Below are 16062 nucleotides of genomic sequence, written 5' to 3'. Positions count from 1 at the left end.
AACTGCTCGGGGAAACAGGTCTGTGCAGGGCCTGCGGGGGCCTGCCTCTGACAGCCCGCACTCCGCTGAGCTGCCAAGCCTCTTCCCCTTCCCTCTTACTATCCCTGGTGTCCAGAGCCCAGGAGGAGCAGATTTTCCGCCCGCTCCTCTTTTTTTAGATCAACCTCTCCCCGCAGGATCCCTTGCATGCCCGGGAGTGCCACGCCCTGGCTGCCAGGGCGATTCACACATGTGCTGCTCAACCCCTCCCCCGTTTCTGAGGGCAGGGTCCTCTGTTACAATGTTTCTGTTGAGAAATTGGCTGACATCTTATGGGAACTCTCATGTAGGTAATTAAGTGCCTCTCTCTTGCTGCCTTTAAGATTCTCTGTTTTTCATATTTGCATGTCAGTTATGATGTGTCCTGGTGTGGGTCTCTTTCGGCTCATCCTGACTGGGACTCTCTGTGTCTCCTGGACTTGGGTTGACTTTTTCCTTCACCAGGTCAGGGAAGATCTCCGTGGTTGTTTCTTCAAAGAGGTTCTTGATCCATTGCTCACTTTTGTTCTCCTGGTATCCTTAGGATGCTGATGTTGTTACATTTCATGTTGTCCCAAAGTCCTTTAAACTGCCCTCACATTTTGTAATTCTTTTTTCTTTTTGCTCCTCTGATTGAGTGATTTTTTGGTTTTTTTCACCTAGTCTTTCAATTTGCCTATTGGATCCTCTGCTTCATCCAGCCTACTGTTTATTCCTTCCAGTACATTCTTTATTTCAGATATGTTACTCATTTCTGACTGGCTACTTCTCATGGTTCCCATGTCCTTTTTACTGCTGTTGAGCATCCTTATAACCATTACTTTGAATTGTGTATTTGGTAGATTACTTGCCTCCGTTTCATTTAGCTCTTTTTCTAGAGAGTCACCCTGTTCTTTCATAAGGGGTCTGTTTCTTTGTCTCCCATTTTGTCTGTCTCTTTGTATTTGTCTCAGTGTAGTAGATAGATCTGCTCAGGCTCCTAGTCTTCATGGGGTGGCCTTATGTAGTAGGCAGCCTGTGGAACCCAGTGGTGTGGTCACCTTGATCTCCTGAGCTGGGTGCCCTAGGAAGCTCCTCGCGTGGGTTTCATGGGCCCATTTGTTGTCATTGAGCCTTGATCGCTCTTGGCCTGTTGGTGTGTGGGATCAGCCCTCAGACAGGCTGGCGGTGAGGCTCATCCCTGACTGTGGTGTGAGCTGCTGTGCAGGTGGAGTCTCGACAGTTTCTTCTGCAAGTCCTTGGTTATAAAACTCCTCTTCAGCTGTTCATCAGCTGGTCTTTCATGGTGACTGTTCCCCAGTTTAGCTGTGTTTCCACTTGGTTCTGGGAGGAGGGGGACACAGGATCTACCTACTCCACCGCCATTTCTAAAAGTCCTGCTGCATATCTCCTGTTAGATTTACTTCTAAGTATTTGGTATTGCTATTATACTTTCTTTATTTAAATTTTATTTTCTAACTATTTGTGGTTAGAATCTCTAAATACACATGAGCTTTGTATATTGACATTTGGCAACCTTGCTAAACTTACAAATTTCTTTTTTTTTAATATATTTTATTGATTATGCTATTACAGTTGTCCCATTTTCCCCCCTTCACACCCCACCACCCTGTACACCCTCTCCCACCCATATCCCCCCTTTAGTCATGTCCTTGTGTCATACTTATAAGTTTTTTAGCTTCTACATTTCTCATACTATTCTTGCCCTCCCCCTATCTATTTTCAACCTACAATCTATGCTACTTATTCTCTGTACCTTTTCCCCCTCTCTCCTCCTCCCACTCCCCTGTTGCTAACCCTCCATGTGATCTCCATTTCTGTGGCTCTGTTCCTGTTCTAGTTGTTTGCTTAGTTTGGTTTTGTTTTAGGTGTGGTTATTAATAATTGTGAGTTTGCTGTCCTTTTACTATACATGTTTTTTCTTTATCTTCTTTTCTTAGATAAGTCCCTTTAACATTTCATAAAATAAGGGCTTGGTGATGATGAACTCCTTTAACTTGACCTTATCTGAGAAAGCACTTTATCTGCCCTTCCATTCTAAATGAAAGCTTTGCTGGATAGAGTAATCTAGGGATGTAGGTCCTTGTCTTTCATGACTTGGAATACTTTCTTTCCAGCCCCTTCTTTGCCTGTAAGGTCTCTTTTGGAGAAATCAGCTGACAGTCTGATGGGAACTCCTTTGTAGGTGACTGTCCCCTTATCTCTTGCTGCTTCTAGGATTCTCTCCTTTGTTTTTACCTTGGCTAATGTAATTATGATGTGCCTTGGTGTGTTCCTTCTTGGGTCCAACTTCTTTGGGATTCTCTGAGCTTCCTGTATTTCCTGGAAGTCTATTTCCTTTGCCAGAATGGGGAAGTTCTCCTTTATTATTTGTTCAAATACGTGCTCAATCTGTTGCTTTTCCTCTTCCCCTTCTGGTACCCCTATAATTTGGATGTTGGAACGTTTAAAGATGTCCTGGAAGTTCCTAAGCTTCTCCTCATTTTTTTGAATTCTTATTTCTCCATTCTTTCCTGATTGGTTGTTTTTTTTCTTCCTTCTGGTCCGCTCTATTGTTTTGAGTCCCAGTTTCTTTCCCATCACTATTGGTTCTCCGTGCATCTTCCTTCATCTCTTTTATGGTAACCTGCATTTTTTCATCTAATTTGCACCCAAAATCAACCATTTCTGTGAGCTTGCTGATCACCAGTGTTTTGAACTGTGCATCTGATAGGTTGGCTATCTCTTGGTCACTCAAAAGGATGAGTCCTAGGGCATTGATCTGTTCTTCTGTTTGAGACATGTCTCTCTCTTTTTTTGGTCTGGTCGCTCCTGTTATGGTGAGGGGCGGAGCCTTAGGTGTTCACCACGCCTGGGCACCCCAGTCGCTAGATTGTGACATTGTATGTGGGCACGGGGGCAGGGGCCGGAGGGAACTATGGCGGTAGCTCCGTTGTCCTGGGACCTCAGTCCCTTCTCTGGGATCCTGGGTTGTGCACTCTGCCCTGCTCCATAATTGCTGCCTCACTGGCTCTGCCAGCTGCTGCTCGAGTACTCAGGGTCCACCCACTGCAATCTTGTGTGCCCCAGATGCCTTACGTGCTCCCTCCCGGTTGCCTTATGTGCCCAGTTCTCCCTGTTTGACCCGCACCCGGCTGCTCATCTCTGCCCCTCCTACCGGTCTGGATGAACGGGTCTACTTCAACTTCTTGGCTGTCCGACTTCCATTCAGATAAATTCTCTATCAGTTCTGGGTGTTATTCTACCTCTAAATTGTTGTTGTTCTAATCTTGGTTGTGCGTGGAGGTACGGTGCGTCCACCTATGCCTCCATCTTGCCGGAAGTCTAAACTTACAAATTTCAACAATTCCATAGTAAATTATCTACAGTTCCCGGGTGCCACAAATTATGGCCAGGGGGCCAAAGCCAATGGAGGGCTTCTTTGTACAGGCCCCACAAGCTAAGATTGTTCTTGCATTTTTATAAATTATTGTAAAAAAAAGCAAAACAAAACAAATACAAAAAATATTGTATGGAAACTATATAGAGCCTACAAAGCTTGCCCTTTACAAAAAAAGTTTTCTACTATTCTAAATTTGCATGTTTTATTTCTTTCCTTTTATTGATTACATCAGCTAAAATCTCTAGTATAATGGTGAAGAGAAATGATGGTAAGCTGGAATTTTAAGTTTTCCCCCCTCATCTCAAAGGAGAAGCTATTAACATTTTATAATTAAGTGTGATGTTTATTTTAGATTTTTCTGTAGTGTTCTTTATTTAGAACAAATAAAAATTCCACTCTTTCTTAATTTTCTAAGATATTTTAATCAAAAGAAAAAAATCAGACAATGGAGAAATTTAACTTGCCGTGGTCATAGGCAGTTGACACAGAGGGAGAGTATCTATAAGTTAAATTCTCTTAGGAAGTGTCTTAGGCAGCATCCGTTCCCTCATTCTAGCATTGGCTCCGTATTTTTCACTGTTAGTCATTGTTTAGCCTGTGATGGCTTTCTCTCATTCAGTATCTCCTCCCTTTGCTAATCAAAACCCTTCGAAGTAGATTCTTCAAATTAAGATGTAAGAACCCTATGAAGCTTGGCTTCAAAAAACCGTGCGACAAAAGTATGCTGATAAGTTTATAACTGTGTTCTACAGTAGAAATATCAAGGAGAAAATACACTTATTGATTTATTTGTGTAAAATTTACTAAACATTTAATCAAGACTTTTGGAAGCCAGCAAAACTATTTTGACATTTTTGTGTTATTCTTAGCTGATATTTAGATTAACCAAATCATCTTAAATAGGTTATTGTAGAAAGCCGCTGTAATTTTGAGCTCTGTTTATTTGGGGTATACAAGTTATTTTTTATATACTACCTTCTCAATCTTTTAAGTGTTTTATTGACAATGCAATCTCTAACACTGCTAAAAACATGCACTAATTTTTTTGAAGGGCATTTTGTTTAATTTAGTCCCATTTTAGTGTCCCTTTAAAAATTTTAACTGATGACTCGGGGAATTCAGCCAAGAGGGTTGTATCAAAAACTTGCTTGAATTTATCTAAAAATTCATAATCAGTGCTGAATCTGAACTTGTTTGCCCAGAGCAGCACAGTCCCTGGATGGCAGAGGTACACCATGGTGCTGAGCAGCTTGTCCAGACAGTAGTGGTGGTACACCACGTCAGAGGCCAGGACGTAGTCGTAATAGAAGGTTGCCTTGGGGAAGTTTTGTTCCAGGCCTTCTCCCCACACCAGTTCTTTCACTTCAGGCAGATGCGTGACACGTTGTAGTGTGTTCTTTAGAAGATTGTACTGAAGGTTTCCTAGGACATCAGGCAAATCTGTTGCTGTGACTTGAGCTCCTAAGAGAGAAAGAGAAATGGGGTAACAATGACCTGGGAACGTTGGGGCATTCAGAGTGGACCTACACTCTCAGGAAGAAACAAGAGCAATGGAACTGGGCTTCTCAGCCCCGGCCCTGCTGACACACGGGCTGGACTTACTTGACATAATTCCACTGGGTAATTCTTTCTGGGGCGCAGGTAGGGGCTGCCCTGTGCTCTGTAAGATGTTTGGCAGTTTCTCTGGGCCCCGTTAACTAGATGACAGTAGCACCTCCCCACCCGAATTACATTTATCTGACAGTTTTATTTTTTTCTTACGTGAAGTATTCAGCAACCAGTTTTCTTTCCACAAAGGATGATCTCTCACCCTTATCTAAATCCAGTAATTAATGCTTAGGCATTTTTAAAGTTAGCGACTATTGTTCATAAAATAGATCACCAGATCAGTTTTTTTAAAAACTCCATTACTGTGTGCAGAAGTAGGACAGATTAGTGCCGCTTCCTGCCCAGGGCCCAGGAACTCACAGCCTGCACTTCGGGGTAAATCTATGCTCACCTTGGATTAACTCACTTTTTCCCCCTTCACAACGTTAGTTACAATATTTGCAATAAAAAGAAGAAGACAACACAACATAGTTATTTGCGACAGGGATCTGGAAGTCACACCTCCAAAATTTCAACTTCATCACCTGGTAATTGGTGCACCGAGCAAGTTCCTTTATCTAAGGCGCAATGATCTTATCTCTGTGGGAATTTTAGCACATGACATTTGGGGGAGATTTAATGAGTGCAGTCATGGCCAACTACCTAAACCGCAGCCTGTGATAACAACACTCATCATTGTTGTCACGGTAAAGGTGTCGGGAATAAACAAAGGCACAAACCTAGGATACTGGCCACGATGGAAACAAGGCCTGGTCCAGCACCAATTTCAAGTGTTTTAGCATCTTGAAGATTCAGTTCCTCCGTGTGTTCCTCCAAATACTGACACAAAGCCGTGGCCTAAAAAATATTTACAGTTGTCACTTGGGCACTAGAACATGGAAACCAGTAACAACCCCTATCCCTATCCCAAGCGAACTATTTTAGGACATGTCATTAAGAGTTTCAGTTCATGGAAAGGTTCATCAGAATCACAATATACATTTAATGATGTAATTAGACCTCTGGAATGTGGGAATTATAACACGCATCACAGGAAACAGTGTGTTAAACCCCTGCGTCAGAAGACTCCCGATCGGTCTCCAGGCATTGGAAGGCCAGCTTGTGTCACGAATCCGGGCAGCGAGGCCTATGGGACGGCCGCTTCTTGCTCTGGTTTAGTCACGGCGGGCCTCTGCCTGCTTTGGGAATGTTGTGTAAGTGTCTTCAACACCTCTCTCCTGGACTCTTTAAAATCCAACCGGGCTAGGACTTTTGTCTGCCACAGTGGTCAGCTGGGCAGTTATTTTTTTAAAGTGGCTTCTCTAAGAAACACTTAGACGACCAGAACAGCGCTTTCCAAACATGGGTGTGTACACGAATCATCTGGGGACCTGGTTCGAGATGCACATCTCTGTGCAGTAGGGCCTGCAGGGGGCGGGGGCTGGTGGCGGGGGCTCAGGACTACATTTCTAACGAGCCGCCAGGTGATGCCAGGGCTCCTGGTCCCTGGACCGCACTTTGAGCAGCGGTTGCAAGGAGATGTTAAAAAAAACCCACAAACATGCAAATAAATTGAGACAGCTTTTTATAAGATAGTCCCTGGGGGGAACAAGGGTAATTATTTGCAATGTGGGGGTTTTGATACTAGGAAGAAGGGGTCACGTAGGCTATCAAGAGGACATATGCTTCAGGGTGTTTTCTGAGGAGGTAGCCCTGCCCTGTGAGAGGCCGGCCCCACTGGGGTGCTTTCCAGAGGCAAGGCTTTTCTCAGGAACAGCTACATCTTTTCACATTACGAACACTCCCCAACTCCTTATTTGTAAGCTCTGAAAAGAGGTCTTTTTCACAGAGAACTGCACTGGAAATCACACAAGAAAAGGGTGTTTTCCCACTTTACGTGAACCCTTCTTTCATAGCTCTCAGGGGTCTGAGGTCCCCAGAGAGGCCAGGTTTGGTGTGAGAAAGGCTGAGGCCTTAACAAGAGGAAAACAGCCCAGTAGACAAGGGTCTTTTTCCTTCCCTAATCTCTGATACTCTTGTTATGGTTGTCTATTTGCCAAATATATTACAATAACAAGCTGTGGAGTAGTTTGGTGATTTTCACACTTGTTGTTAAACCAAAGAAAAAGAACAACAATAAAATCACAGACACAGACAACAGCATGATGATTACCAGAGCAAAATGGGGGCAGGAGGGGTCGCAGAGGGTACGGGGGGATAAACAGTGATGGAAGGAGACTAGACTTGGGGTGGAGAACACACAATACAATATACAGATGATGTCTTAAAATTGTATATCTGAAAACTATATACTTTTATTTTTAAGTATATTTTATTGATTATGCTATTACAGTTGTCCCAATTTTTTTTCTTTACTTTATTCCCCCTCTGCCCTGCACCGCCCCAACTCCAGCACTCCCCACCACCCTTAGTCCATGTCCATGGGTTGCACATTTAAGTTCTTTGGATTCTCTATTTCCTGTACTATTCTTGACCTCTCCCCGTCTATTTTGTTCCTACCAATTATGCGTCTTATTCCCTGGACCTTTCTCCATTCTCCCTGCTTCCTCTCCCTCCATGTGATCTCCATTCCTGTGATTCTGTTCCTGTTCTAGTTGTTTGCTTAGTTTTGTTTTTGTTTTTTAGGTTCAGTTGTTGATAGTTGTGAGTTTATTGTCATTTTACTGTTTATAGTTTCAGATCTTCTATTTCTTAGATAAGTCCCTTTAACATTTCATATAAGGGCTGGGTGATGATGAACTCCTTTAACTTGACCTTATTTGGGAAGCACTTTATCTGCCCTTCCATTCTAAATGATAGCTTTGCTGGATAGAGTAATCTTGGATGTAGGTCCTTGCCTTTCATGACTTGGAATACTTCTTTCTAGCCCCTTCTTGCCTGTAAGGTTTCTTTTGAGAAATCAGCTGATAGTCTTATGGGAGCCCCTTTGTAGGTAACTGTCTCCTTTCCTCTTGCTGCTTTTAAGATTCTCTCCTTATCTTTAATCTTGACTAATGTAGTTATGATGTGCCTTGGTGTGTTCCTCCTTGGGTCCAACTTCTTTGGGACTCTCTGGGCTTCCTGGACTTCTTGGAAGTCTATTTCCTTCATGAGATTGGAGAAGTTTTCCATCATTGTTTGTTCAAATAAGTTTTCAATTTCTTGCTCTTGCTCTTCTCCTTTTGGCATCCCTGTGATTCAGATGTTGGAGCACTTAAAGTTGTGCCAGAGGTTTCCAAGCCTCTCCTCATTTTTTTGAATTCTTGTTTCTTCATTCTGTTCTGGGTGAATGCTTATTTCTTCCTTTTGGTCCAACTTGTTGATTTGAGTCCTGGTTTCCTTCCCTTCACTGTGAGTTCCCTGTATATTTTCATTTATTTCAATTTGCATAGCCTTCATTTCTGCCTTAATTTTGCAACCAACCTCAGTCAATTCTGTGAGCATCTTGATTACCAGTGTTTTGAACTCTGCATCAGATATTGTCTATCTCCTCATCATTTAGTTCTTTGTCTGGAGCTTCGATCTGTTCTTTCATTCAGGCCATATTCCTTTGTCTCAGCACATCTGTTACATTGTAAGGGGTGGAGCCTTAGGTATTTGCCAGGGTGGGGCAACCCACTTAGCTGCGCTGTGGCACTGTATGTGGGGGAGGGGTCAGAGAGGGAACAATGCCACTCGCTCACTCCACTCTAGTCCCACTTTCCATCACTTCCCTCACTTCCCACAAGTGAATTGTGCCCTCTCAGGTGCTGATTCTCAAGTGGGTGGGTTTATGGGAACTCTCCTGTGACACTGGGAGTTTCTCCTGCCTTCATGACCCCATAGGATTTTACAGCCAGAGGTTTTGAGTCTTTAGTTTACTGGCCAGCCAGCCTCTGCCTTGCCCACATGGTCCACAGCCTTGCTGCAAGTCCTCTACTGCCCGGCTGCCCATCTCAGCCCTTCTTACCAGTTTGGATGAATGTTTCATTAACTCCTTGGTTGTCGGAGTTCCATGCAGTTTGATTTTCTGGCAGTTCTGGTTGTTTATTGTTTTAAATTGGTTGTTATCCTTCTTTTGGTTGTGCAAGGAAGTGAAGTGTTTCTACCTCTGCCTCCATCTTGGCCAGAGAACTATGTACTTTTATTAACTAATGTCAACCCAGTAAATTCAATATAAAAAAGAAAAGAAAAATCTTTGTTTGAAAGAAGTCACACTCATATGCATAAAGGGTAACAATGGAGCTTCCTTGGTTGAGAGGAGTGAGAAGGGGTGAAGCTCTAAGAGTGTGGAGCCATTGGCTGCCCCTCCCTCCCCCTGCTCCCCCTTTTCACTTGCCACCAGTACCCCAGATTGCCCCAGGGGCTCTCCATGGAGCCTCTAATCATGACTACACATTGCACATGCAGTTCGGGGACCAGCAGGTCTGTATCATCTGGGAGCACGAGAAGTGCGGAAGCACAGCCCACAACCCACCGTCCTGCCCCCAGAGCTCCTGAATCAGAATCTGCATGTTGACAAGACCCCAGTGTGGTTCACGTCCATGCTGACGATCGAGCTGCTCTGCCCTGGAGGCTCTCTCAGCCCAGGCTGCAGACCTGTGCCGTGGAAGGAACAACAGTGCTGGCATCCGAGGCTGCTGATCCAGCCTGGTTGTGCACCGCACCCCCAAGGCAATAGCTTCACCAGACCTTGAACTTTTCTTCATTCATTTAGTAATTCCTTAATATTAATAATATGACATTAACAATTGCAGCCAGCAGGAGGTTGGGTATATCACTTCACTGAACCCTCACAACCATCTTGGGAACTGGACACTCACCCTGCCCCATGCTTCAGATATGAGAATGAAGGCAAATGGGGGAGAAGTGAACATCCATGACCAGTCAGCCAGGAAAGAGCAGCTTTTCTGGCTCTAAATTCAGAGTGTTTCCCCCACTTTGGAGCCATCCTCACAGGGCTGTTGCTGGGAGAACACGCGATGCAGTCATGCCTCCTAAACATTTCCACTGCAGCATCCACAGTGCGAAAAGCCGATGAGCCCCCAAGGGTCTGTGGGAATGGCCCCAAAGGACAGGCTGCAAAGCCTAAACTCTCAAGATGTGATTTTTTTTCTTAACAATTCACATGAATTTTTCGTTCTACTTCCTGATACATTCAAGTTCATGTTCATGTAAGGAATAATGTTCCAAGAACATAGCACAGAGGAATATCAGTGCTTATGGGAGAGATGCTACATATTTGCGGAGCCCCAGCACACCCCCACAGCCCTGGAGGCGGGGCAGCCATGGACCCTCGGTTGGAGAAACACGGAATGTTAAAATACCCAGCAAACCGTTCAAGGCAACGCAGGTGGATGAGAGTGTTGTTATCGTCCCCAGACACCCTGCCATCCCAGCGCAGCGACCCCCTCACCCCGGGCCACACCACCGCTCCGTAACTCTCTATGGATTCTTGAACCACAATCTTCTCGCCTGCAAACCGGTAATACTCCTGAGTGTAGCTGGCATAATCTGCAGGAACAAATTTCTGGAGGCTCTGAAGAGACGGCTCTATGTTGTTAAAATCTGCGGGGCAGAAAATAAAATAGGTTGCATGATTTGTTGATCCCATGCAAATATGTACTTAGTACAATTGGTAAGAGGGAAACAGAATTCTTTCAACAGAGGGCCAATGCTATCAATGACAATGGCCACAAACTAGCACAAAACAATGACATGGAATGACAGGGACATAAAATTCAGATGTGACATTGTTAACATATGATGAAATGCCAAAGGGTGTCCCGAGTCTTTCCCTCTGTTTAGGAGAGGACGTAAAAGGCGTGGCTCCATCCCCACGCTCTGTTTTGACGACAGGAGAAAGCCAAATGGCATGAGGAAAATGTCACAGATGGGCTGCCTGTGGGAGGAAGACCTGGGCATACACGGGCCTGACTATTTTTAGGTCTTGAAGTAACATTCCCACATGTTGGCTGGAGTGTGTTCCTTAAATCCTTCCTACATCGGCTCCTCAAAAGGTACGGGTCACCCAAAGATGAGCCAGCCGCACAGTCCAGGGGGAGGTTGTCAGATGAGCTCTGACTATTAAGTTACGGCTGCTCTAAATACTTCTTTACTCCCATGACCCAGTCTGGCAGCTCTCAACTATCACATAAAATGAGAGGAAAAGAGCACCTGCTTGGAGGAGGATGTGAATAGAGGGTGAAGGGTGGTAGGTCTTTAAGGAAACCTACTCAGGAGTCCACCCCTGAGAGGCAGGTACCACAGGCCGTTTCGGGTATCACTGATTTCCACAGGCACCGGGACAGTTCTATGCTGCTGGTCTGCAGACTGTAACAGGTTTTCAGGAAGAACAGTACAGAAACTTGGAGTAAGCATTTAGAATGTGTACAATTTGATCATGTCTGTTGAATCTAATTACATGCTTGTATTTTGCATGTCTTTGCATGTATTTTCATTTTGTATCCCTAGAAATTCATTTTTGTTGTATTTTACCAAAAAAAAGTGTCAGTATGTGGCAGATTGGGAAAAGGTCTTTGCCCATCGCGTGCACGACAAGGCTAGTTTGCGAACTAGCAGAACAGATGTCCACAGCTCTCCAGAGTGTAGCCTTTGGCTACAGGTTCTGACTTAGGGATTGTCCCCCTGGAAGGAGAATTCTCGGCCCCGAGCAAAAAGATGAGCTTCCAGGGACCAAAGACTGCACTGAACTTGCTGGAATCTACTAATAAAGAGTGGCCAAGTCAGTTCTGAGACGTTGTCCTTTCCTGTCACGTGCCCTGGTTAGGGTTGTGGAGAGGCTAATCAGGGGAGGGAAGATCTATGGTCCTCGCCTACCTCCATGGGAAGCTACTGACATCCAAAAACACTAACCCAATACCTACAGGGCAGCCCTACCTGCCCTCAGAGGGCTGGGAGGCTGACTCTGAATTTGGTTTCGGAGACAATTAGAAGGCAGAGCAATAGACCGTGGTAACTGGTAAATATATGACAACCAGTGTGGGGCAAGGGGAGGAAGCACTGATTTGCATGGTTTGACAATGACTGTGGTATAAACGCTCCCACCCTGGTGACTTCAGACTACCACACAGTGTCACTGGGAAAAGATGTGCAGCAGCACACCCTGACGGAGAACTTCTGTCATCCAGCTACACTGGACATCAGTGGGCCCAAGAGCGTAGCTAATCGTCAAGTGTGCTAAAATAATTCATGATGAGTCATACTCATTACCTTATTGTTTTATATACCTTTGCCTTTTATATAACCGATTTAACTGTAAGTTTATATGACTTAAATTTCAATAGTAGCTGTGTTTAATAACCAACTCACGAAACTCCTGAAATTCGGGAGCTAGTGCAGGCCAGTCGGTACAAGGAGTCGGTAAGGGCTGTGCTTTTTCTCCAGGGCTTTCACCACAGAGTGTCTGCCAGGAGCAGCCAGACCATCAGGTCCTCACGCCAGCTCTTGCAGGCTTCCTTCCCCCACCCCACCCCCGCTACGGCCAGACCGTTCATTCTTCCCTTCCTTCCACGTGTCACCAACCAGGGACTCTCAAGACTGTGGGAACAGTCAGTGAGCTGGTTTTGAATGGCTCATCACCTCTCAGGCTAGTAAACTGATGTGCATACTTTCCTGATTCCTGATCAACAGTGTAATGAAACGTGGGCCTGTAAATATACTCCCACAAGACCCTTTTGTGTTCTACAAAGATATAGAAATTTACATTTATTGTACATTAAATATTTTCATTTATTGTATCCATACTAGCTTGATGGCTTTAGAGGGACCATGTTTTAGAGACAAGTAGAGGCGCATTGTTATGTAAACAGTTTAGTAAAAATAAAAAACACCTGAGTTCAGTAGAGTTGGAACATAATTATACCACATTAAATGACTGTAAATGTTACAAACGCTGTCTCCTGGCTTTGATGGCATTATTTGTCACATCCGCCATTTACTAACTACCATACTCAGCCCCTGTCCGGAAATGCAACCCTGTTGGTTCCATTGTCCTGATGGGGAAATACACTTGGCTTTACAAGGGTCCCGTGTATGACAGAGCTGAACGCACTTTGGTGCAAAGCAGAAACTAATGTAGATTTCATGTCTCTTTGAAAGTTCTTGTTACAAAAATACACAATCTCCGGTTTATACACAAGATAAAACAAAGTCGTGGATTTTGACAAGTAGTAAGGATGCCCACGCTTGCACAAGGGCGTTTTCCTACTTGGCTTCATTATATGAACAGTTTACATGGATAATAACTAGCCTTACTGTAGAGATCATTTCTCAATATATCCAAACATCAAATCATTTTGTCATACACCTGAGACCAATATAATGTTACATGTCAATTATATCTCAGCAACAGTCATTTAAAAATCTAAAGTGAAAGGAAGTGCAAATTTTTGTCACAGGAGTTAGCTGGACAATGCCGTCACTGGGAAAACAACAGCGAAGGTGTGGAGGAGGTGAGGAAGGAGTTACCTCCTGCAGGTCCACTGGTGCCGTCTTTCTGGGGAGTCTCCTCGGCCTCGAACCAGCCCTCCGGGGAGCCCAGTCCTTCCCGCAGGCGCCCAGGCTGCTGCTCGGAGCTCAGACACACGTCCATAACCGGAGCCGGCTGGAGAGCAGAACATTGGACAAGACCCGAGTTGCTCAGCCCAGGCTGTCTGAATCTCTCAGAGGGCTCTAAAGGTGCAGCTTATCGCCTTAGCATCTGCTGAGTGGGAAAGAACGCCTGCTTTCCAGCTTAGTCCCCTTGGGAAGCATAGCAGCCACTCACAGAGCTGCCATCCTGATTGTGCAGGCAAAGTGGAGGGAGATCGTTAAACACTACTGAAGGTATTCTCTGTATGGAGAAAGGCAAAAACAGAGCGAATGGAGCCGGGGGCAGGCATAATGTTGCCAGGGTCTAAAGTGTACTTCTGTAGCTTTGGGAACTGAATCTTAACACAGAAAATCTGGTCTAGCAATATGGCCATTGGGAGCACCCCGTGGCCTGAAATATCATGGGCGAGTAGCCAGGATTTGGAGCAAACACAGGGCTGCTCCCTTTTCCTCTGAGGCTTTACTGCAAGACAATAGGGCTGAGAGCCAGGAGCCTGCGTTGTCTCCCCACTCTAACACTTTGCAATTCATCTAATGCCTCCTGGCTATTCCCTGGTCAGCAAAAAGGGGATAAGAATACCGCCTAGGGCTGTGGCAAGAAACAGGAGAGCAAAGGTGATTAGTACAGCACAGGAAAACTCTCCCAGATTCAGAAAAGGGGACCTGGCTGCTAGGATCATAGACTGGTGTCAAAATAATAACATCTGACATCGCTGCAGGATGTATATTGTTGCCAAGCAAGCTGTAGTGCTTTACGTGGATTTATTCATCTAATCCTCCCAACAAACCCTGCAAAGTAGATGCTGTTATTATGCCTCTTCTCAGATGAGAGAAATTCAGGCCCAGATTAATAAGCAGCCCCAGTGGGTGCAGCCGGCCAGTGGCAGAGCCGGGAATCAAACCCGGGTCCAGCTGCAGACTCTGCCTTCTCATACATGAGGCAGGACACCACTTGAGTTGACCCAGGCTTTCCGGGCTTAACTTGCCCTGAAATGACTCATAATGTTTCCCCAACACAGGGACATTTTCTAGTCTTTTTTACAGAATGTGAATGGTTTTTCTTGTTTGCGTTTACCATTCTGTGTTTTCCACCCGCACACGCATTGCCTGTCATCATATTGTTTCAGCCAGCATTGGATAGCAACTAGCCACACCTGCCACACCGGGACAACCGGCTGACCCAGAAACCAACAGGAACCCGGCCATCCAGGCGCTGGCCTACTCCAGCAGCAAACAAAACACAAGAAGGAGCGCCGGCCCCTGACACGAATGCAGTCCCATCCCACCCCTGCAGGCACTGCACGTCCCTCACGTTCATGTGCCACAGGATTTCAAACAAACGAGACTGCTGTGAAAGTAGGTTAACGCTTTCATTGGCTCTTGAATCAAATAAGCAAACATTTACCCCAATTCTCCAACTCCCCAAACCAGCCAAGAGTGCTCTGCTGGTCTGTGCTTTGCAGGAGAAGAGTTTTCTCTTGAAGATACTGACTAGCGCCTTCCTTTCGACTTTCCCGCAATGCCAGGAAGTTTCTCCTAAAAGATAGTAGACTGGTCGCTTATGAGCCCCTAGAGCATCTTCCGTGCAGAAGTCTCAGCGCTGTGGCGAGAAGCCTGCATTTGAACCTTGGCTCTGCCATGCACTGTCTCTGTTGAGAATGGTGACACCCACCTCGAATGTTGGTTGTGGGAGTTGAGAGGAGTAATCTGTGCAAAGACTCACCCTGCAATGTCTACTCTGACTATCCTCTCCGAAGCTAGAGAAGTCGTGACGCACAGCACTCTGTGCTGGCCTCCCTTCCAGCACCACGGAACTCTCAGCATTCAATTTAAGACATTTCTTCCTGTGCATGCAAGCCAAGGAAAATTATTTGCCTTGTGAAATGAAGTGACTCCCTCCCTCATCATTACAGTTGACATGAAAAATCAATTTTTTTCCTAAAAACAGCTGTGCATTGAAAAACAACCTTTCTAGAGAATAACTACAGCAATCTGCCTTGCATTCATTAGTTTGACACCTCATAAGATATATATTATATGTTAGTATTTAAAAAAGAATTGGGAAGTTTTTAAAATGACTCCTTGTTAGTACAAACCCTCAAAATAATTTTGAACTGTTAGTTTAAATGTAACTTTACCTTATGTAGCAGAAGAGATTTGAGATTTCTGTGTACCCTTTAATCCCCAATGTTTTATATAGATCTGCACCTAAAAGGATTAGCATTTTATGAACAAAAGCCAGCCAGTGGAAGACCAAGTTATTTAGGGTAGCATTACCCACCAGTACTCAGACACATTGCTTTGCTAGAATTTCCTCCCTCTCCCTCTCTCTCTCTCTCTCTCAAAATTTCTCTCTCACACATACACGCACACACGATCCTGGCAACATGAAATAGAATCACCCTCAAAAGGTCCAGAAAATCACTCCAGCACAGCAGAGACTGCCCTCTATGGTATCCTGAGATGTCATTTGGAATGTGGAC

The 16062-nt window shown here is 44.8% G+C and overlaps 1 protein-coding gene across 1 annotated transcript; it reads right to left on the bottom strand.

Annotated features, from left to right (window-relative positions):
• Positions 1-3879: 3879 nt before the first annotated feature.
• On the bottom strand, positions 3880-15731 carry LOC123807651 (protein-lysine methyltransferase METTL21C-like). The gene is made up of 5 exons (XM_045821688.1): positions 15718-15731; positions 13457-13592; positions 10383-10534; positions 5728-5845; positions 3880-4861 (listed from the first exon to the last, which is right to left on the bottom strand). Exons 2-5 carry the CDS (start codon positions 13578-13580, stop codon positions 4467-4469), a joined length of 789 nt encoding a protein of 262 aa, XP_045677644.1. The 5' UTR covers positions 13581-13592; positions 15718-15731; the 3' UTR covers positions 3880-4466.
• Positions 15732-16062: the final 331 nt, after the last annotated feature.

Source organism: Phyllostomus hastatus, unplaced genomic scaffold, assembly GCF_019186645.2.
Source record: "Phyllostomus hastatus isolate PE091 unplaced genomic scaffold, TTU_PhHast_1.1 phas_scaffold_46, whole genome shotgun sequence".
NCBI lineage: Eukaryota > Metazoa > Chordata > Mammalia > Chiroptera > Phyllostomidae > Phyllostomus > Phyllostomus hastatus.
The sequence above is the reverse complement of the archived record's forward strand: the minus strand, read 5'-3'. Positions and strand labels throughout refer to the sequence as shown.

What these genes read in the sequence shown, in the direction of transcription:
- LOC123807651 (XM_045821688.1), bottom strand. Translation starts at nt 13,580, where the DNA reads ATGGACGTGTGTCTGAGCTCCGAGCAGCAGCCTGGGCGCCTGCGGGAA. An exon ending in CACCAGTGGACCTGCAGGAG is followed by an intron (nt 10,535 to 13,456) that starts GTAACTCCTTCC and finishes TCTGCCCCGCAG; the next exon opens with ATTTTAACAACATAGAGCCG. An exon ending in CATCGTGGCCAGTATCCTAG is followed by an intron (nt 4,862 to 5,727) that starts GTTTGTGCCTTT and finishes TTTCTCTCTTAG; the next exon opens with GAGCTCAAGTCACAGCAACA.